Here is a 22,471-nt window from a genome sequence, read left to right as displayed (position 1 = left end):
TTTGATCTTAGTATTATATTATACCACTGGATTATAATTACTGTCGCACTAATCTGTAAGTAGTAGTTTATTGTTTTAGTTGAGATGGAGAGTATTTAGACTCTTTTACACTATTTGGAAGGTACTCACAACCAGAAGTGGACAGTAGTACATAAGCAAATTTTATTTCCCTTTATTTCCCCCGCGATCAATAAAGTATCTATCTATCTACACAACTGTCTCTTCTAGTCTATAAAAATGTAGTATTTAGGTAGTATTTAGGACAACTCAAAAATAGTAGTACAAAAATTTACACTGAAGTACAGCGCTCCAGTAAGATAGTTTCCAGTGTGAAATGACCACCTCTTTTTATAAACGAGCCTCCTTGATGACCTATGACGAGACATATTGTCTTTGTCAAATATATACTTAGGGTTGAATTTTGTCACGTTCACAATAACGGAATATACGAATTTATGCAATAAATATATTACTTTAAACAACTTAAACCCATATTAATAACGTTAATGATCCGAACTGTATGTGACAAGTATATTCCTCCAAATCTCGTCTCTTTAACTTTCCTCGCGATAGCCTGGGATCTACAGTGTAACTACACATCACATATCCCAGCGGCAGCTAAGTAAGCTAAAAGCTAACAAGCTGCTATAGACTGACATGTAGTCAATTTTACACTCAGTCTCAGTGAAGGAGCTTTCAGAGTGACTGGGAGTGACATGGAGTTAAGAAATATCAAGGACCAGGTAGTAAATAAAGCTTTTGCTGTTGTCTTTGCTGGCAAATAACTAACAGTACTTCTCATGAACACTGCAAACAGCCGGCTAATAATGTTAGCGACTTGTCGAGCAAAGTTTGCTACACGGCTAGTTGATGTTAGTTACTATGCAAAACTGGACAAAGTTTCAGTTTGATATTCGATGTTTCAGTTTTGTAATAACGCCTATCGCTGGACCTTATCACTGGGGTCATTGGGCCCCCTGGTACATGAAGTCCAAACCCTAACAAACACACACTTCAAACATTAGTTTTTACTTGTGTTCATATGTCTACTGCATAGTTCTTTTAACGTCATCTATGGATTGTAGAGCTTGATGAGTCATTTCTAGACGTTCAAACAAAGATCGTAAACATTCACAAGAAGTGCCAGAGTGTTTGCATCATTTTTGCACGTTTTGTTCAGTCACTTGAATGCCAGTGCGAACATGATTAACTTAACTCAATGAGGCAGATTTTCAATTAATTGATTAAGGCAATTTAATCATTGACGTTATTCCTGGAAATGCACAGGGAAGATGTTGTTTGTCATTTTTACTCAGTCATTGGTACCGCAGCAAAATCATTAATGTATTAAAGATTCTAGTAGGTTTCAAAAAGTTCATCTGAAAGAAGCTGTTCAGCTGAAAATGTGTCTAGTCACTGCATCCAAAGGATTTGTTGGTATCTGAGAAAGATCAGAAAATAACTGGGAAAGCAATGAACTGCATCTAATTTGAATGTAATGTAATGTTTATCATACTGTTCATAATAACATACATGTCAAACCTCTTTTTCAGTCTCCATTGGTCCAGGCTATATTCAGCCGAAACAGAGAAGAAGTGACATTTTTACTGAGCAATAATGAAGATGTCAATTCACCGGTAATATGATTCTACAGTAATGTTTTGAAAAACCTATGTTCAGCTGAATGTGAAGATGTATATTGAGCTGATACAAGTGTTACAGCTATGTATCTCAGCACAGTTTTTCTTGAATTTTGAATTTGGTTCAGTCATTCAGTGAATTGTGTATATTATTGGTTATTGCCAGGTTTACAAGCAAGTTTTGGGGACATGTTTAATGTACAATGGCAATGTGACTACATTTTTCATGCAAATATCTAAGATTAACAGTTGAAAAGAGATGAAATTGCAAATTAATTGTGCATTTACTGTCAGAATATGACAAAAAATACATATTATACAGGAGTACAGCAATAAAATAAAAAAAAATGTGTTGTCTGCCTACATCATTGTTAGATTTTTTTTCTTTTTCCTCAGGACCAAGAACAAAGCACACCACTTCATGCTGCTGCTTATTTGGGCGATGTCCACACTATGGACATACTTATTGCTTCAGGTAGAAAAACTATTTATCTCGCTCAAAATATGTGAGTAAATAGGAAACCTTTCTAGTAATTAATACAATGAGTCAGTCCAAATTAGAAGAACTGAAATTCACAAAAAAACATCAAAAAGTAAAGTCTACCTTTGCATTTGCTTTCTGTTACAGGTGCTAATGTCAATGCTAAGGACCAGGGTTTGCTGACTCCTTTACATCGAGCAGCTGCCTCACAAAATGAAGTACGTTCTCGTTTCAGTGCGTAGAGGGGAAAGGACTTCAGGAAGAACTCGACTATCAGATTTTGTTGTTTGACGTTTGCCTACTTTGACTCTTGTGTTTTTTCCCCAGAAAGCTGTGGAGCTGCTACTAATGCACAGAGCAGACGTCAACACACGGGACAAGTTTGGTCACAGTCCATTACACATGGCAGCTGCAAAGTGGGCTGCAGGCTGCGCTTTAGCTCTGATACCACGTGTGTGCAGCCTGGATGTTGCTGACAGGTCAGGAAGGACACCACTGCATCATGCAGCGCATAGCGGTCATGGAGAGGTAAACTATGAAGTTGATTTCCTGTTTGATATCAAACTTTTCATTATGTCAATAAATAAATTTGCTAAACTGTCAGGACAAAATAAGATGCTGTTCACTTGCCCGTTGTTGTGGTGGCTGACCCAGTTATTATGTTTCTGCAGATGGTGAACTTGATCCTGAGCAAAGGGGCCAATGTGTGTGCCAAAGACAAGAAGGGAAGGCAGGCAATCCACTGGGCTGCATACCTGGGTAAGTGGTGTCATGTATTGTCACATTTTGGCCAGAATAAAATCATTTTCTTACATAAATGTAAGGAAGATCAGATGTCTGCCACAAAGTGTGCTGATACACACAAGAAAGAAACAAGCAAATTAATTACAAACTAGCCAATGTAATAATAATAATAAAAAAAACCCCTGAGAACTGACTGAGGATGCTATGTAGCTGATCAGTTAAGTTAAAGGCAAACGTTGTTGCCGTTTGCTATAAGCCATACAATTTAACACTTTCATGGGATATTATAGGTTGCATAAAAGAAAGCTCTATATTGTAATTGTGGCAGCAGCAGTTTAAATTTTGTGGTGGACTGAAGACGGTATGGAACATCACATGATGAATGAAATGATCATTTTTGCAGAAAAAGGTTATTCCACTGTAAAATATGTGTCTAAAAGAGTCAAATTGTTTGCAGGGGGTGCACATGGCCAACATGTTGTCACTGTCTTCAGATTGATTTCACTCCACTGTCTGATTGGATGTCTGTGACAGTATTGCATGACTGTTTGATTGTGTGAATTTGATTATATACTTGAAAGTTAGGGTAAATAATTTTTTTTCCCTGACATGAAAAAATACATTTTTTTGACATACATTATGTGACTGGCTTGGCTTAGGAACCTCAGTCGATTTAAACTATTTAAACTAGTCTTGATTTTTAAACAAAGTCTATGTTAACAAGGTCCAAATCTGATGAATATTGCAGTAAACTGACATGTGCGGTTCCTGTGCTACAGTTTGCAAACGGGCCTTTGGCACGGATTGGTGCACTGGCACCTGCTTGTGGTAAATGTTCAGCTCTTCTTTCAGGACATATGGAGGTTGTGAAGCTGCTGGTGTCTCACAGTGCTGATGTATTGTGCAAGGACAAACGAGGTTACACTCCACTCCATGCTGCAGCTGCCAGTGGACAGTTAGACGTGGTCAAATATCTGTCGAGACTGGTGGTGGAGGTACAGTGGCTTGTCACAAATTCTAGCTGCCATGTGTTTTATGTACTGTGTATGTACTGTGAAGCCTAAAATGATGAGATGCGCTCTTCACAGGGTTTGAAGAGTATTTGTAGGAGTTTGTCTTTGTTTCAGAGTCGGAATTAAGATGCCAGAAAACATTCTGCTCAGTTACGCTCCAAAAACACAGCAGTCTGTAGTTAGAAACGGTTTGATATAAGATTAAAGCTCAATAACATGGTGTCCTGTGCAGCTTTAGGTTTGGTTTCATGTTGATTCGGATTCTGTTTCATCACTTTTTTTTTTCCTCCTCCATCTCCTCTCAGACTGATGAAGCCAATGTCTTTGGGAACACAGCTCTCCACATGGCCTGTTACACGGGGCAGGACACTGTGGCCACTGAGCTGGTGAACTGCGGGGCCAACATCAATCAGCCCAACCACCACGGCAGCACGCCGCTGCATCTGGCTGCTGCCTCCTCCAGTGGGATGCTGTGTCTTGAGCTGCTAATCAACAACGGTGCAGACGTCAACGTGCAGGTTAAGAGCTGGTTTTTAATAAGCTGATATGACGCGAACAAAATAAATAATTACTTGTTACTAGATTGTGTTATGTGGTCTGAGGATTCAATGTATAGGTTATGATGCTTTATGCCATTATTTTAGCTACACTACTTCTGTTGTTTTAATCTTCTCTATTTAACAGAATAAAGAAGGGAAGAGCCCTTTGCATGTGGCTGCCATGCACGGGCGCTTCACAGGCTCCCAGATTCTGATCCAAAATGGTAACATGAATCAAAAAATATATTTACAAACATATTTACATTATGCACAACATCCTCTTTGTAACACTTTACTGATTCTAAAAAGAAATGAAATGCTGGCTTCACAGTCTGCTCTAACTTAAAAGTTCAGTACATGTCCTCATCTGAAACACTTACTCTATTCATGTTATATCACCTTCTTCCTCTGTACACAGGTGGGGAGGTTGACTGTGTTGATATGTATGGAAACACTCCTCTTCATGTTGCTGCCAGATATGGTCAGGAGCTGCTGATCAGCACTCTGCTGACAAATGGTGCCGACAAGTCGAGGTAAGTCTGTCCAAACGCGAGTCAGTCTGGTTGTTTCTCGTTGCAGTTACGCTACTTAAATTCTGCGTGTGTTTGTATTATTCAGCTGCACTTTCTGAATGTTTGGATTTTACTTTCTCACCCCAAACCACACACACCCACACCAGACTCAGTTTAGATCCTATAATATTCTACCTCCTGACTAAAGCACATCCTCACACCATATACAAAGATGCCAACTCATTGCCAGTACTTTAAAATCTAAACCAACACCTTTCCTGGATTGTAGAAAAAGTTTAAAATCACTAAGATTGTATCAGTTTTATTTTGCACTTAATTTACAGTTTCTTACACAAAATTGTTTTGTATACGCATACTGAAGTGACTAATCTTTTGTTATGATCTCTAAAGGCAGGGGATTGACGGGATGCTTCCACTGCATTTAGCAGCACTCTACGGATTTCCAGACTGTTGTCGAAAGCTACTGTCTAATGGTGAGAATCTGCATTAAATCTGCATCGGCCTTAAAGCGTATCTGCACAGCTCAGTTCTGCTGGCTCCCTGCCTGCAATCAGATTTAAAAAAAATACGTCAGAGGACCACACAAGACAACCACTGTAAAGCATGTTTAAGTGTGCGCTGCCTCTTCTTTAAGATTTCCTCCTCAGTTTATCTTCTCACTTTTTACATTTTAATTACTGACCCGAGCTGTCTATGCTTTACAAAGCCTTATTCTTGGTTGTCTCTCGGTCAGGCCAGTTTTACGTCACGTTGTCTCAAAAGCCTTCAGTTGGGTTTGATATAAACACCGTGGATGACCACGGGAGGACCTGCCTGCATGCAGCTGCCTCTGGAGGGTGAGCAAAAACACACACACACACACATATCAATTTTTATATTCCTTGTTGTATTTTGATTATTTGACAAGATATAGATTTAGACTCATTTGAAATGAGTTTGGTTTATTGATAAAAATCTACCTTCTGTTTGTCAACTAACCATCATTAAAAATATTGGACTGTTTCCCTGCTATGTTCACAATGTGACAGAAACATTGACTGTCTCAACTTGCTGCTGAGTAGTTCTGCTGACCTGGATGTAAAAGATAATTTGGGAAGGTAAGCATTGCCTTTAAGCTCAGCTAAGATTTTAACTCTGCTTTGGTGTTACCTGATATCACAGTTGTCCCCCATTGTACCTCACAGATCTCCTTTGCACTATGCTGCCTCTAATGGGAACAGCCAGTGCACGATCTCCCTGGTGAGAGCCGGCGCTGAGGTCAATGAGCCGGATCTGACAGGCTGCAGCCCTCTGCATTACGTTGCCGCTTCACACACCTTTTGTGGGTGAGAGAAAGCTTTACTGTAATTGTCGTGTTTTACTCCTTTTACTCAGAGGACAACATCCTGTGTGCTGTCCTCTGTTGTCGATCCTGATGTCATTCAAGCCTGTCTTAAAAGTCTCCTTTTAAAACTTCTTTCCACTGAAGGGACACAACCAAAGACTACAGTGAGGAAAAGGAACAAGAAGCATCTCTGTAAGTCACATTTTTTTATCACACATACTTTTAATCCTGAAATAGTATATTTCAAGTACGTAGTTAAGAAATGCTGAAAATCAAACTTTTTTCGTAAGACTAACCAGACAGGATTCACTTTGTTCTTCTCTGTGTGTTCAGGTGTTTAGACTACTTGCTCGACAATGGGGCAAACCCAACTCTGAAGAACAGTAAGGGTTACAGTGCCGTCCACTATGCAGCAGCTTATGGGAACAAACAGCACCTGGAATTGGTCAGTGATATCTTTTGACTTGGCTTTGATTTTAATGTTCGTTTTTTTTTTGTCAGTCGATTTTAGGCTAGCCTCAGTGGAGGAGGTTTTCTATTTTTTTCTTTGTCCCTCTCTCCCTCCTGCAGCTCCTGGAGATTTCCTTCAACTGTCTAGAAGAGGTTGAAAGTAATATTCCAGTCAGTCCATTGCACTTAGCTGTGAGTAGCACGTTATTACAGTGCTGTAAAAGATATGACTTTTAAACATAAACCAAATGTTTTAATGCCCTTTAACTCTTCTGTTATTATGCATTCTGTTATTACAGGCATATTATGGTCACTGTGAGGCCCTGCATTTGCTGTCTGAGACATTAGTGAGTCTGGATGTGCGGGACACTGAAGGCAGAACTGCTCTCCACCTGGCTGCTCAGAGAGGTTTTGCCCCGTGTGTGGAAGTGCTGCTGAAACATCAAGCCTCCTACACACTCAAGGAGCGCAAGCGCAGGTGGACGGCTCTCCATGCTGCAGGTGTGTGTGTTTGTGTGTGACAGAACACACACATACAGTATACATTTGGTTTTGAAGTTGCGTTGGTGACTTTTGGTGTACAGTGTGGTGACAATAAACCGTGAGGTTTATGGACGAGAAACATTCAGTTTTAAAATTTGTGTTATAACTTTAGCATTTCTGGAAATGATGCTTGATGTTTTCCTTTTACTCTTTCCTCGTGTAGCTGCTGAGGGCCAAATGGAGTGTCTGCTTTTACTGGTCAACAGGGAACAAAGTGCTGACATTATCGACAGTCCAGATACACAGGGACAGTGAGTCTCTTTATAACTTATGCTCTGTTGATTGACAGTACTGTTAAACTTCAAATAAAAACTTGACATAATTTATCTTTTCACGACAAAGACAAGTTCATTTAACCCAAGAAGTCACTACGTAGTTTCGAATAGCGTCTCAGAGAAATTTACATTTCAATTTGAAACTGTTGTTGAGCTAACTGTAAGTATTTATTGCACTGAAATGACGCCAATCTAGTAACGCACCAAGCATCTAAAGGCTCAGATCGGATTTACATTAATAGCAAAATATACTAATTCATAGGTATTATAAAGCAATAACTTTATGTGCGAGGTGACCGAGTCAGAGAATGTTGTAAAGCGTGACAGTGTTGCGTTTATTAGTGATAAAATTGTGACGGGATTGTCGGATTAATTTACTTACTTGTTTCTGAAGTCTACAAACCCGTAATGCAGTCAGGTTACTTCACCCACTGAACAGTCTGACATAATCACAGCAGTCAATTCTTGTTTGTTTGTTTGTTTGTTTGTTTGTTTGTTTGTTTGTTTGTTTGTTTTTCCGTATGCAGGACGGCTCTCATGCTGGCGGCTTTGGGATGTCACACTGACTGTGTCCACATCCTGTTGGAAAAAGGAGCGCAGGCTGATGCTGCAGACAAAAAGGGCTTCACTGCATTACACAGAGCTGTAAGTGTATTTCCCGTGCACGTTTATGTGCGTGTTAGGTCACTCACTTTTTTTTTTAAAATTCACTTGCTTGTGTAACCAGATGTTTTGTTTTTCCACTCACATCATATCTCATGTGCCCCCCCTGCAGGCCATGTTGGGCAGTGAAGGCTGTGTGTCTGCTCTGTTGGAACATGGGGCCTCCGCTCTGTGCAGAGACTCTCAGGGAAGAACCGCGCTGCACCTCGCAGCGTCCGTCGGCCACATGCGGTTACTGCAAACTTTGCTAAAAGCTGCTATGAAAGCTGACCCTCTGGACTCCATATTGGACTATAGAGGCTACACGCCCACCCATTGGGCTGCCTACCATGGTGAGACATCGGGGCAAGAAGTCATGTCAAATATACTGAAGTCGTTTTTTTTTCTTTACTTTTTTATTTATTTATTTATTTACAAGAACATAAGATCATCATGAGTGTTACAATTAAGATCAAAGTATTCTTATACACATGTCTACATCATGGTACAATGTCACACCATTCACGGTGCATACACAATCCATTTTTCCAAGCGCTTAGTATATTTCTCCAACCGAAGTCTTAACTGCGTCCTGAAATATAGAAATCAAATTGCATTTCTTCTCCTCTTTGATTTGTATTTTGATTTTGTATCTATGGATGTCCTGCTTTTCCAGTCCATATGTATCTGAAACTAACTCATAACTCAGAAATTTTCTATTTGAGGCGAGCAGACAAAAAGATGTGATACCTCTCCTGACCCAATGTTTAAAACCCCTGTCCAATCTAGCAGGTTCAAATTCTGGATCATATGCTACCCAGTTCAAGACCCTCGCTTGCCTCTCTATTACTGAAGTCATTTTAAGGAAAAGAGATTGGTTCAAAACTTGAGACACGCTTTTATGGAAGGACATTTTCAGAGCAGCAACAACACTTCACTATCTTTTATTCACAGCTTCATTTTAGCATCTCTCAGTTTAAACACTTGCTTGTCTTGTTAAACAAAGATTGGAATATTAATCATTTGTTTGTTTGTTTCCTGTGTCCTTAGGGCGTGATGGATGTTTACGCATTTTACTTGAAAACAAACTTTTTAGCAACCAGGAAGGAAATCTCTTCACCCCATTGCACTGTGCTCTGTGAGTACTGTAGCAGAGGAAATACGTGTCACACATATGTTTATTAGATATTAGTAACAATAAATTGAAGATGTTCTTCCTAATGTAGAGTTAATGGACATGATGTTGCTGCTGGACTTCTAGTGAAGACCGTTGGCCCCCAAATTGTTCACTTCAGTGATGCCAAAGGAAGGTGGGTGCTGCTCTGAAATGAGTTTCGCTTATCATAACTGCAGGTATGGATCAGTGTGACTCCAGACATGACTCTACAAGTAGTGGTTGTACGTATGCAGTTTGCTCTTACGACAGCTCATCATGATTACTGTCCACTTCTTCCAGTGCGTTACTCAGCTTGGTGGCTTTCATTCAAAAATGAGTCAAGAACAGATCATTATGTTGCATGAAATGCATATTTTAACTCCCATGTAGAATCTTGTTAAGCTTTTGTTTTCCTGAAGGATATTGAACTTTGCACGAATTCAAATGCATAACCTTTCACAGCTTTCAGAAAAACACTCATTGAACATTGATATCATACTCAGAAAGAGCAAGTGCTAGGGATGCTATTGGTGATCAAATTATAGTTGATAAATATAACCGATAACACAAAGCAGTAGGAAAAGGTCACGACGAATCTTATTAGAGAATTAGAGAATATTGAATCATCCATCTGTGCTCACTACACCTTAATCTTTATTAATTATTACTTATTGTTTGTGTGTGTTTGTGTGTGTGAGCAGGACCCTGTTGCATGCAGCTGCTTATTCGGGAAACATTGCTGGGCTCCAGCTGGTCATTGCCCAGGGAGCAGAAGTCAATGCTGTGGACCATAGTGGATGCTCTGCTCTGATGGTTGCTGCTGACTGTGGACAAACAGGGGCTGTTGGTATGCTTTTATTTATTCTTTGCTCAACAGAAAGGTCTCATTGAGATATCGTATCTCTTTTGCCAGAGTGAAACAGGCAGCGTGCGGGGATCAGAGACTAAACCGAATTATGGCAGATAATAACATTTAAAATTATTGTAAGCCTGACATATATTATGTTTTAACTGCTGAAAGACTGACTTGAAAATGTGAATAAAATTCATGTGGCCAATGTTTTTTAAATGTTACATGCAATTACCCCCATCTACACTGAGGAAACTTTAAAAAAGACTGTCAAGAAGTGGACAAAACAAAGTGACTGAACATTTTCACTTTTTTACCCTCACAGTGTTCACTAATGCTTACCTTTAACACACCACATCAGTCTGTTCCCCTGTTTCCCCCTGATTGGGAGCTGCTCCATGTAAAAACACCAGTTGGTATAAAGACCAGTGTTTGTTGTGAAAAGTGTCTTATTTTCTGCATTTCAGAGTTCTTGCTGCACAATGTGAAGCCAGACCTGACCCTGGTGGATGTCAATAATAACACTGCCCTTCACTTAGCCTGCAGCAAGGTCACATACACATACGAATGCATGTACTGTATGCATGCATTGGCATGATAACTTTTGCATGGATGTAGTAACAACAGTCAGATAAGGTGATAACCTGCCAAAATATGATAAAATCGTAGTTGAATATAAATGTAACCAAACATGTACATAAATCACTTTATTTTGACTTTTTGACTAATAATTTATGTAATCAATTGTAAAATATGCTTTCAATTTTATATTATCTAATTTAACCCTGTAGTGGCACAACAATGAGAATGTAATAATATGGTGCCATAACACTGCACAATTCACAAACTTAATTGGAAATAACTTTTTGTGTCGCAACATATGACATCTTTAAGTAGGTTGCATAATATTGCTGAAACACTGTATCACTTCATACACTGTGTTTTATTCTGCAGGGACATGAGGTGTGCGCCCTGCTGATCCTGGGAGAGATCAGTGACTCCTCGCTCATAAACGCAACAAACAGCGCTCTCCAGATGTGAGTTGTCTTGTAGTTAGCCACTGATCAAAACGTAATTCAACTATACATATATGAACATTGAAATTAACCAAAATGGATTTTGAAGTTCAGTATTAAGGTACTTAAAGAACATATTTCGGTATGCGAACATATCACAGTGTTGGCCATTAGAAAACTGAGGATTTTACAATAGTCACTGGCGCTACAGGCTGCAACATGCCCCAGATCATCATTTGTCTGGAATTTCTTTTTCAGATGCATTGTGATGATTTATATGTGATTCACCAGCCATAGGCGCCAGTAATACTGCATGTGAACTCTTCAGCGTGGTTGCATTCCTCCCTCAGCGCTGTTTAATCGGGCCTCTCTCTGTTTCTCATGCAGGCCCCTTCACATTGCAGCGAGGAAAGGCCTGGCGACTGTAGTGCAGGTGTTACTGAGCAGAGGAGCAGCAGTCATGGCAGTGGATGGGGAGGGTAAGCAGAAATGATTATATTTGTGCGATGCAATACCAAAGTGGCTCATGTTTCCTGTCAAACAAAAATGTTGCTAAAGGACCAGCCTTTCCCTGTTGACCCTGTGCAGGCCACACACCAGCTCTGGCCTGTGCCCCAAACAAGAATGTGGCAGACTGTCTGGCGCTCATCCTGTCCACCATGAAGCCTTTCCCTCCCAGAGAGGCCGGTGTTGGTGCATCGTCCCACTTCAACCCCATGCTGAAAAACTGCGGCATCGCTGCCACCTGTGGGTCGAGCGGCAACCTGTGTCATGCCTAAGTCAGCAGCTGCAGAGTCACGAGTGGCCTGCAGTAGCCCAAAGTGTCCACATATAACCACACACGCATACGCGGGTCTCCAGGAACATGCATGGTCATGCATAGCTTTTTCTTTCATGTGTGTCATGCGCAGCTGCAGGTGCATCATGTGTTCATGCACCAGTAGCACTGATAGCTTTTCTAAAATGCAGTCTTACACATCAGTAATATTAGCGGACATCTTAGATTATCTTCTCTGTCACATAAGCACTTTTGGCTTCCTTTCTTAGCTTGTTACCCACCAAAGCCTGAAATCTCTGTGTTCGTCCTCAGATGATGCAGGTGCAAAGATACTCGGGTGATTGTGTGTTTAATTTACGTATGTGTGTGTGCGCGTGTGTCTGCATGTGTGTTTTTCAAGTGTTATTTTGTATATTGCTTCTTAATATACTTGTTCTAAATATCTAACAGGTGCTGTAAACCTATTATGCAATTAATACAACTCTATTTTCTTAGCCTGCCCAGAGTGTAACAAACACTACCTTGAGATAGATAACCTTATTGTTCTCATATTATCATGATTTACAGAAGTGACATTTCACTTTAGTAAAGTAACAATTGTGGGTATAGTATTAATGGTGTAGTATATAGATTCTAGTGTAGATATATATACATATATATATATATATATATATATATATATATATATATATATATATATATATATATATTTCTTAAAATGAAGTTAACCTTTTACTTGTACTGTCAAAAAACAATTGAAAAGACTTAATCTCAGGTCAGTACTGTTGATACAGTGAAAAGCACATTTTGAGCTGGATGTTACAGAAAACAGCAGTTTTAAAGTGCAGGAAAAAGAGAATCTTTCAGACACTCAGCATGAAAGCGTAGCATCCTTTGTACATGTGACATTGCTCTACACCCACAGCTTAAAACTGATTCATCTTTTGGTTAGTCGGTTGATTATTTTTTAAATTAATGGTAGAGTGCACATTGTAAGTTACATCTTTAAATTGCTTGTTTATTTCTGATCAGCATTCTAAAACCCAAGGATTTTTAATTTATATCGTGAATATTTTATACTTTGAAAGTTGTGTACACTAACAGACTTTGATATTGCCCCCCGTTTATCTAATTTGATTTTCTTTTTACCTGCTGTATTATCTTTAAATGGCTTTAAATGATTTGCACTCTGACATTAAAGTTTACATTTTACAGTATGGTAACCTCCTAAGGTATACAAAGCTTGAAAGTGAATTTCACATAAATAAGAGTTGAAGTCAGTTCAGTGTGAGCCTGTCCCTTGTTTCATTTGTATGAAGTAACATGGAAAAGTGGTTTGACATTTCGAAACACAGGTTGCAGTGAAATGTTTTGAATCATGATTGTCTGTTGGATTTGCTCGCTTACAGCTTTTTTTGTGAACAAACAGTGTGTCTTCTGTACATCTTACTGACATTTCAGGGTGTAACCTCCAACTTGAATACTGTGTATGAATTTGGTTGTGGATGGCATTTATAAGACAGAAAATAAAGAAATCATTACCATCTGAAGGATTTTTGCACTTTCCATTTCCCATTTCAGTTTTAAAAAAGGATTAAAACAAAAAAAAACAAACAAAAAAATCCCAAGAAAATTAATGAACCTGTTCTTTTTATTTTTTAAGATTTTACACCCCATTGTTTGTGACAATGAGAGCAGCTATATGTTCCTCTGTATGTTTGTAAGTGTGTATTTATTTATTTATTCTTTTAAAACAGATGCTGTAATTTTATACATTTTTTGTGACAGATATTTATATATATACATGCGTGTGAACATTCAACGACGTCTATTTATTAATGCGATACTTCGTGTAGTTACTGCTGGTCGCTAGTAGGGGGCGATAAAGAGGTTATTATTTGCAGCCTTTATCAATGAAACCGGCAAAACTCTTTCTGTCCTCTCGCGGCTGCCGTCGCCGGTCCGGGCTGCACCGGTGAACGACAGCAGTCCGTCCACCTAACGTTACAGTCAGATCGCTATCGCAAAAATGGCTAACGTGGTGCTGGAGTTTAAGGCTTCTGCCGGTGACTCCGAGCCACAGAGTCGCCCTGTATTGATTATCGGACAGCAGGCCATCCTTCAGCAAGTCAGCTGGAGCCAAATCAAAGGGAAACTTCAGCCAGTCGTTAGCAAAGAGGTAACATTGTTAGTAATAATGATAATTGGTCGACAGCTAATGTTAGCGCAATGCTAACCTAAATAAAAGTCAGCTAACACAGTTATCCATATGAATGTATTGTTAACGACAATATTATGTAGTTAATGTCCATCAGTCTAAGAAATATAACGTCGACTAACTAGCTAGAATAATCAACTAGTAGCTATTAACATTATTGAGGAGATGGAAACGGTCTTGTCAGCGATTATTAGCTAGTCAGTGGAAAAGTAAAGTTACTGTTGTCGAACCACATTTCTTCTAACTTCGCGTTAAGTAACCTAAATCGAGGTCCCGCTGAGGTAGTGCAAATTGACTTAACAATAAATTTCTCTCGGAACAAAGTAAGGTTTTACAACTGGGTGACTGTTAAGGTTAAAGTCTGAATTTGTCATTTCCTGACTTTGACGGTAGTTAATTTCCTCAGATAACAGCGGGATTTATGGCTATAAGAGAAAATAATTTGAAGTATGCAGCCAGTATTTGATCAATTGATTGAAATAGAATTAATTTGCCAACTATTTTGATAAGCGATTAGTCATTTTTCACACAAAATGACAAACATTTGCTTGTTCCAGCTTGTTAAATTTAATGACTCGTGTTGCTTCTCTTTGTCATTTACGTTAGTAAATGAAGAGTCTTTGAGTTTTCGACTGTTGTTTGAACAAAAGAAACGTTTTGAAGCTTTGGGAAATTTTATAGATTAAATGACTAATTGAAAAATAATCATCAGATTAATCTGCAATGAAACAATCGTTAGTTGCAGCCCTGAGAGTCTTAAACTGGGTGGCATCTCGTTCCTGATGAATGGTTAAGGCACTACTCTGCCCTCATGGTATCCGCCAGAGAAATAACTTCAGCAGTGTGTTGTAGACCGTCATGCACGGAAGTCTTCAGAGGTGGTTGTGAAATGGTGACATGCAGTCTATAAAGAAATTCAGTATAGCGAGTGTGTGGAGATTCACAGACCTCCTCAATATTCTCTGACAATGATTAACATGAGTACTGTCCGGTTGTTGTGTTGAAAGATTAAGAATTCATTAAGAGTGACTGCTATAAATCTTCAACGCAACGTGCTTCCAAATTTGTCCACTCATTTCCACACACACTGATGATTATGGTAGTCTTACATGGTTTATAGCAGATGGTTTTTGACAGTTTTTCAGACTGAATCAGAATTGAATTATTGTCTTGGATGAAGAGTAGCTGGTGTGGTTGGAGGCTGCTCTGTCTCACGATTATAGACTCTACTAGGATTTCAACTAAAGACATTATCAATTAATGTGTCAGTAATTTTTAGATAAACTATTTGTCTAAATAATGTAAAAAATGTGTTTGTTTAAAAAAAATTCTCCTTTTCTGAAGTTTTCTAAAGCTCAAAGTGATGCTTTCTTGCATTCTCTGTCCGAGTAGTCCCAGAAATATTCAATTTATAGCTATCTCATAAGGCAGAATCCACACAATTGAGAAGATGTAACTAGGTAACAGTTTTGCTTGGCAACTGACCTAAATGACTCGTCAGTTCCTGTTGATCGAATGAATGAAGCCATCAGTCTGCTTGGTCCTGCTTTGCCGTCTCCACAGTGATTCCAGATTGTCTGTTGTGTCTCCTGTTTTCTCAGATCTGGCAGGCAGCTCTTGGTACTTTGAACCCAAACCCCACGGACAACTGCCCTCTGTACCTCAACCATGCTGTGGTGGCTGCACTTCCCTCACGGGTCAGCAGACACAACAGCCCATCTTCTGCCCACTTTGTGTCCCGTCTGGTCCGTTCCTGCCTGCCCGGAGGCAACAATCGCTGCATTGTGGTCAGCATCTTTAGAATTTTATATGTTGTCATCATTTTTGTTTGTTTTGTTGACCTTCTCCACAGAGGTCGGGGGGGGGCGCTTTGAGCTACAGAACAGAGTTGGCGTTTCATCATTTTATGACTCTTTATGCGAGTCCTGTGACCACATCTCGGTCATCCAGTGGAGGTGGACAAGTTAGTGACACAAGTGTTTATTTCCTCTTCAGATGGTGTGTGAGCGTTCAGATGTGTTCGCCTCCTCCTGTGCCATCGCCAGGGCCTTCCCCATGTTCTCTCGCCGCTCCTCATCCTCACGAAGGAATGAAAAGAAACATGTCACTGTGGAGTTTGTGATCATCGGGCAAGACAGCAGTCCCCTAGATGTTGCAGAACTTGAGGTACTGCTTTGTACCTCTTTTATGTTCATTTTCCTTTTCAAAATCTGGGCCTCGAGGATGCTGCTCATTTATAGCATGTTTTTGAACCACTGTGGTTCGTGTTATCTGTATAGTTGAAGTGTAGTTTCTTCTGTCCAGTGTCTCTCCAATGCTGCTGATGGAGTGCGGCTGGCAGCTCGCATTGTGGACACACCATGCAATGAGATGAACACAGATCACTTTTTAGATGTAAGTGGAACTGTTGTTTTCTTTTTGAAGTTTTGTGGCAACATTTCTAACTGGTTACGTTTATTTTGATGCAGCCTCCCATCATAAACGTTCATTTCTGTTTCAGGAAATCAAGGCTGTGGGAACTGAACTCGGAATTACTCCGGTGATCATTCGTGGAGAGGATTTAAAACAAAGAGGGTTTGGAGGTACTGTGTCTACAGATATGTTTCTCAAATTAGCATTACTAATTAGCTTTACGCTAGTTTGCATGCCAGAATAACTGATTTAATGTATGTACTATATGTGTACAGTGTCTCTATGGAGGACAAAAATTCTAAAATCCAATACGCTAAATTTTAGGGCTTAAAATGTGTTAAATACGATTTTTGACAGGTCATCCAACATCCAACACATTTAATGTTTGGTTGTCTTTGTTAAAGCTGTTTTTTGCTTAGTTGTTTGCAGCATTTGCATTAAGCATGTACTACTTGGTCAGGTATTTATGGAGTTGGCAAGGCAGCCGATCACCCTCCTGCATTAGCAGTCTTGAGCCACACACCAGATGGTGCAACCCAAACCATTGCATGGGTGGGCAAGGGCATCGTCTATGACACTGGAGGACTCAGCATCAAGGGGAAGGTACTCACGTTTTTCCTGTCCTTGTACAACATGAATAAGATCACCATGTTTGTTAAGCTAATATACTGAGATGTGATCACTACATTGAATATCATTCATGTATTCATTCATGCATGATGTTTCATTTTTACCCGCTGTACACAACACAGCAAACATTTCTGAGAAGTTGTTTTATATTCTGGCACGTTGACGTCACAGCTGCCTTACAAAAACTGAGAAACCCTGCAGTCATCTTGACGATCCTTAAATCTACACACTTTGACACACCTGATCTGTTAAGCTTTAAGCCTGTTCTCGCTAATCTGCTCACATGTTGCTGCTGTTGTACACATGCACGCACACATGCACGCACACATGCACGCACACACACACAATTTTATTTTGTGTCATATGTAAGTAAAGGTAGAGTTCACTTATTCTTCAGGGACGAGCTTTACAAATGAGCTGGTGAAGCTTTTCTGAGCACAATTACTGGGTCCCTGTGACCTCAGAGATCACATTAAATCATTACATTTCATCATATGTACTTACATGTTTCTTTCAAGACCACAATGCCAGGGATGAAGAGGGACTGTGGTGGAGCTGCAGCCATTTTAGGAGCTTTCAAAGCTACCGTTAAACAGGTGACCTTTTAAATCTCTTCCCACAGCAGCTTTCACGGTTGTCATTTTAGCCTGCTGTGTGTTTCTGCAGCAGTGTTTTTTTTGTTTTTTAAATATAACTCCCTCCTCTGTTTGCTTCAGGGCTTTAAGGATAATCTCCATGCAGTGTTTTGCCTCGCAGAAAATGCAGTTGGACCCTTAGCCACACGGCCTGATGATATCCACACTCTCTACTCTGGAAAGTGAGGCTCTGTCAAATCGCCTAATGTGATATTTCTCCATTACTTTGTTTTGTCCGTGCTGTCACAATGTGACATAATCTAATATTTTAAAAGCCAAATGAGCAGGAATGAATGTGGGTGGGGGATTAAATTTTTCATCTGTCATTTGTGTGTTTGTAATGTGAAGGACGGTGGAGATCAACAACACTGATGCAGAGGGCCGGCTGGTGCTGGCTGATGGTGTGGTGTACGCCAGCAAAGACCTGTCGGCTGATATCATTCTGGACATGGCCACACTGACGGGGGCACAGGTGGGTGACGGCCTCTTACAGACTGTTGCTGAACCTCCCACAGCAAGTATGAACTAGAGGATTTTCAACATGTGTCACAAATCACGAGATAAAGACTGAAATGATAACACCGTCAGGATTTTATCTCTTTATCAACTCATCCCCTGAAGAGACCAGCAATCAATGTAGCTTCCAACCGGTATCGTCTTTGCGTATGAAACTGATTGTGCTTTGTTTTATTGTCCAGGGGATCTCCACAGGGAAGTACCATGCAGCTGTGATGACTAACAGCGAGCAGTGGGAGGTTGCGTGTGTTCGCGCTGGCCGCAGCAGCGGAGATCTCGCTCACCCTCTGGTCTACTGCCCTGAGCTGCACTTCAGCGAGTTCACCTCTGCTATGGCTGACATGAAGAACTCTGTGGCAGTAAGTGACAAAATTCATTCAAAATTCATAGCTCACCATATCAACACCTCCGTTTGTACAATGTTCATTAAACATAAGAACAGGCTGGACCACATTGGAGAACTGCAGATTTTGTAATTACTGTTTGCTTTAACTTCAAGGTATTTTCTGTGTTCACATCAGAGCGATGTTGGAATATTTTGTGGCGGAGACTCCACCTATGGCCGCAAGGAACTTCAGTTTATCTTAAAAATTCTTTGGAAATTCTCTATTGAAATGGTTTGAGTGGAGATCAATAGAGCAGGATAAAGTAGCTCTCTTTGACTCATAAGTGCTGCTATCATTTACCAGTAGCCTTTTATAAACTGCTTTGAGCACTGAGTCGATGTCTGCAGTACTGCATTATGTCTTGACAGCGAATGGAGACACAAATTAGTTCTGACCTGGAGATTTTAAGAAGGTTCAAGCCATCTGCATATTATAAATCTGTGTATAGATAGCTGGTACAGGCAACAAAGACAAAGTTTTATTGGACAGTATTGTCTGTGACCCAGCACTTGGTAATCTATTTACTTTGTCACTGTTTGTCAGCTGTACAAGTAGAATATTTGTCTGGTAACTGGTAACCTGCTGAGGTGTCTTGTTCTTTTCTTGTGTTTTGACAGGACCGGGACAACGCCCAGAGCTCCTGCGCTGGCCTCTTTATTGGGTCCCACTTGGGCTTTGATTGGCCTGGGGTCTGGGTCCATGTCGATATTGCGTCTCCTGTTCATGCTGTGAGTACCTTGGTGTGCTGACAGGCACTGTGCACACAATTAGTGGTCTGAGTTTTACCCTGGAGCAGATCAGATGATGATAACAGCTTAGTGAGGTGAAAATGTTCATTAGGTACTGCATGTAGACAAGTACATAAACTCAACTTCTGTTAGTGACTAACTCAACTTAATCTTTTTCACTACAAAGTAATAATTTTATAACAGTTATTTTGTATGTACATATGGATATTTGCAGTATCAGCTGAAGAAAATGTTCTTGTGCCTTGTTGAATTTCAAGTCAGTATAGATTTTTAGCAGAGGCTCAGTAACCTATAAGTAAGGGCTCAGCAGAAATTTTAAGGAAGTTAGCAACAACATCGCTATGAAGCCTGTGTGGTTTGACAAAATTGTGTTTATCATTTAAGTATATGGTCACAAATTTTATAAGTCTGAAAAGAATAGTGGACATCAAAATTAATATCCTTTCCTAAACGCACTTTCAGTGTAAGTGATGGAACAAAATCCACAGTCCTTGTTCTCTACAAAATTGTACTTAAAAGTTTAACTGACACTTTAATGGCTTCAAAAGTCAGAGTTAACTGAGTGTATAAAGTTTATTGTGCAAACATTGCTGAGATGAGAAAAAGTGCTCGACTAGCCTGGGGAACAAAAAAATGAGTCAACAGAAATCCCAAGAGAGCAAATTGACTCGTCTATCAAGCAGAATCGTGCCAGTAAATGTGAGGCAAACTCCCTGAGACAACACTGAGAGAAAACAAATTTTGAGACCGAAATGACTCCCTCATTCATTCATTCATTCCCTACTTTCAATTAAGACACATTCTAATTAGTGTAAATAAGTGTTTGGGACATTTAGAAATCATGATTATTGCATTAAAAGTGACTGGTGAAATTTTGTGGGACTTCAATTTTTGCATCTATAAAATGTGATGCATTTGTGGGATCATAAGCAGAAAGTTGTGTGTGTTAGAGAGAGTGAGTTTTATGTCTGAGTCATGCCTACAGACCTAGAGAAGGCCATCTAACCCGATTATCAGGCTCCATGTTAAATATGTTTGTAGGTTGTACAGAAAGTTGAGTTAGCAATATTTACAGTAACACTGGCTTCCTCTTTGAAACAGCAGATTTTTGCTGCGACTTTCCTTCCTCTTTCATTGTGAAATTCCAGACTGCTATTGAAGGAGGCAAGAGCAGCTGATCATTATTGATCACGAGTGGGACTCAGGTCTGCTTAATATGGATTCTGTTATTTCATATCATTTTTGCAGCTTTTTAAACATTCCTGCAGGTGTGCCTGGCTTGTAGCAGCCTTCCATTTCAAAACAAAAAGAAAGATAAAGAGTCAGCTCACTCATACTGTACTGAATCATGATATATACATATTTATTTATTCTTGTCACCAGGGTCATTGTATCGTCTCAGAAATGGCTTTAGCAACTTCGACATTTATGAAGAATTGTATTTTAGACCAAACAAGGGCTCAGGTTTCGCTCACATCAACTCTGTATGTGAAAGATGACTTCAAGGGAAGGAGGAAAAAAAAAGATAAGTGTGGGGTAATGTTGCTGTAATGAAACTGGAATCCAAATCCTTGGGTTTTTGTTTTGTCTTTTACAGGGGGAGCGTGCCACAGGGTTTGGTGTTGCTTTGCTCATGGCCCTGTTTGGTCAGGCATCGGATGACTCCATGCTAAACAAAGTGTCTCCTCTCGGTGCTGCCGCCAATGTGTCCGAAGACCAGATGGAGCGCGACTGCAAGAGACGGAGGCTGGTGTAGGATACACGCACGACCGTTTACTGCCCACCACTGACCGCACCACCCAAACCGCTGAAGCAAGAGCTCGTCCAGCTAGATCACTTTAAACTGTGATTCAGCTTCCCGTGTTCGATTAAATTTGACTTTACCAAATTAAAAAAAAAAAAAAAAAAAAAGATAATGGGTAAATCAGGTGTGTTATACACGATTATGAAAACACAAGCTCTCTTTTATGCTCATGAATTGTCACTTGCTGCACTTGTAACCTCCTTTTAGTTTCTGCGTTTTTCACTTTTCATAGAGGATGCATTAATTAGATTTTACCTCACGAAATATGAACCTTGTTTTCAAACATCCATCTCATCAGTAGACATTGTTGTACGTTGATACTTAATGTAAAACAAGGATTTTTGCCATACATGTTTTCTTTGACATTGTGAAGAATACTGGATCAGCATAAGTGAAGCTAGAAGCTCTCGTCTTCTCAGCAGCCATCTCACTTTGTATTCTCCCCGTCCATAGTTGTGAGATCTCTGGACCAAACTGAGGACTGAGTGCTTATTGCATATTATTATTGTTATTTTTAACAGTTTCACAGTGATGGGAGATCAGTAAATGACAAGCAGCACCATATATGCTTTGTCAGCACAAAGTACTCATGCAGGATGTACAATTATTAGATTCCAGCACAAGTATGTTCTTTTTTCCACTCTTGTGACAATCATGTTGTCCTTCAATAAAAGTGGTGCCATGTGACCTCTGAGCATGTGAAGTGAAACACTCCGAAAAAATGTGCTTAGCGAACTCCTTTTGATTTCAGATTTGTCTCCACAGTCAAGGATAAACATTAACCACCTTTTGTTTAATGCCACCTAAAATAAACTTAAGCCGTTCGTAGCCTCACGCCACGGATGTTTTGTTACCTTTGTCAGAGTTGTCAGTGATACAGAGGTTTGCATAACTAATGCCACAGACATCCAGTCAGTGATCATTAAAGCTTAGACTCCATTTGGCATGTAAACCCAGAAAACACCAGGATGACACATTTTGTGGGTGTCAGATAGCACAGTAATTCACGGTGACCATTATGGGGTTTTTATACAGTTCAGGGTTTTACAGCCAGGGATAAAAATCTTAGTAATGCTTCACTTAAGGCAGATCTTATTCAGATTAATAATAGACTGGGCTGATCAGCTGCTGTGCTCT

At 39.8% G+C, this 22,471-nt stretch overlaps 2 protein-coding genes across 3 annotated transcripts; both read left to right on the top strand.

Annotated features, from left to right (window-relative positions):
* Positions 1-586: 586 nt before the first annotated feature.
* On the top strand, positions 587-12,649 carry LOC124056549 (serine/threonine-protein phosphatase 6 regulatory ankyrin repeat subunit C-like). Of its 2 annotated transcripts, XM_046384100.1 has the most exons (28): positions 588-743; positions 1,554-1,637; positions 2,037-2,115; positions 2,269-2,339; positions 2,449-2,649; positions 2,793-2,880; positions 3,718-3,860; positions 4,184-4,396; positions 4,563-4,641; positions 4,836-4,950; positions 5,341-5,423; positions 5,684-5,786; positions 5,979-6,047; positions 6,135-6,275; positions 6,419-6,466; positions 6,608-6,719; positions 6,845-6,916; positions 7,024-7,225; positions 7,431-7,518; positions 8,070-8,187; positions 8,318-8,537; positions 9,235-9,322; positions 9,411-9,494; positions 10,042-10,187; positions 10,658-10,740; positions 11,145-11,227; positions 11,594-11,685; positions 11,795-12,649. In XM_046384100.1, the coding sequence occupies exons 1-28, from the start codon at positions 717-719 to the stop codon at positions 11,983-11,985; spliced, it is 3,123 nt and encodes a 1,040-aa protein (XP_046240056.1). In that variant the 5' UTR covers positions 588-716; the 3' UTR covers positions 11,986-12,649. The 2 variants fall into 2 exon arrangements, 1 of the variants encoding a protein (XP_046240056.1); XR_006842984.1 differs by lacking the exon at positions 11,795-12,649 and having other exon boundaries at positions 587-743; positions 10,658-10,826; positions 11,594-11,650.
* A 1,262-nt stretch (positions 12,650-13,911) lies between these two features.
* npepl1 (aminopeptidase like 1) lies at positions 13,912-22,021 on the top strand. The gene is made up of 12 exons (XM_046384120.1): positions 13,912-14,163; positions 15,804-15,989; positions 16,198-16,368; positions 16,507-16,596; positions 16,703-16,784; positions 17,075-17,217; positions 17,763-17,840; positions 17,961-18,061; positions 18,228-18,351; positions 18,578-18,754; positions 19,399-19,509; positions 21,128-22,021. Exons 1-12 carry the CDS (start codon positions 14,014-14,016, stop codon positions 21,284-21,286), a joined length of 1,572 nt encoding a protein of 523 aa, XP_046240076.1. The 5' UTR covers positions 13,912-14,013; the 3' UTR covers positions 21,287-22,021.
* Positions 22,022-22,471: the final 450 nt, after the last annotated feature.

The sequence above is a fragment of the Scatophagus argus genome, chromosome 3 (assembly GCF_020382885.2).
Source record: "Scatophagus argus isolate fScaArg1 chromosome 3, fScaArg1.pri, whole genome shotgun sequence".
NCBI classification, from domain to species: Eukaryota; Metazoa; Chordata; class Actinopteri; family Scatophagidae; genus Scatophagus; species Scatophagus argus.
This window is presented reverse-complemented; position numbering and strand designations above follow the sequence as displayed.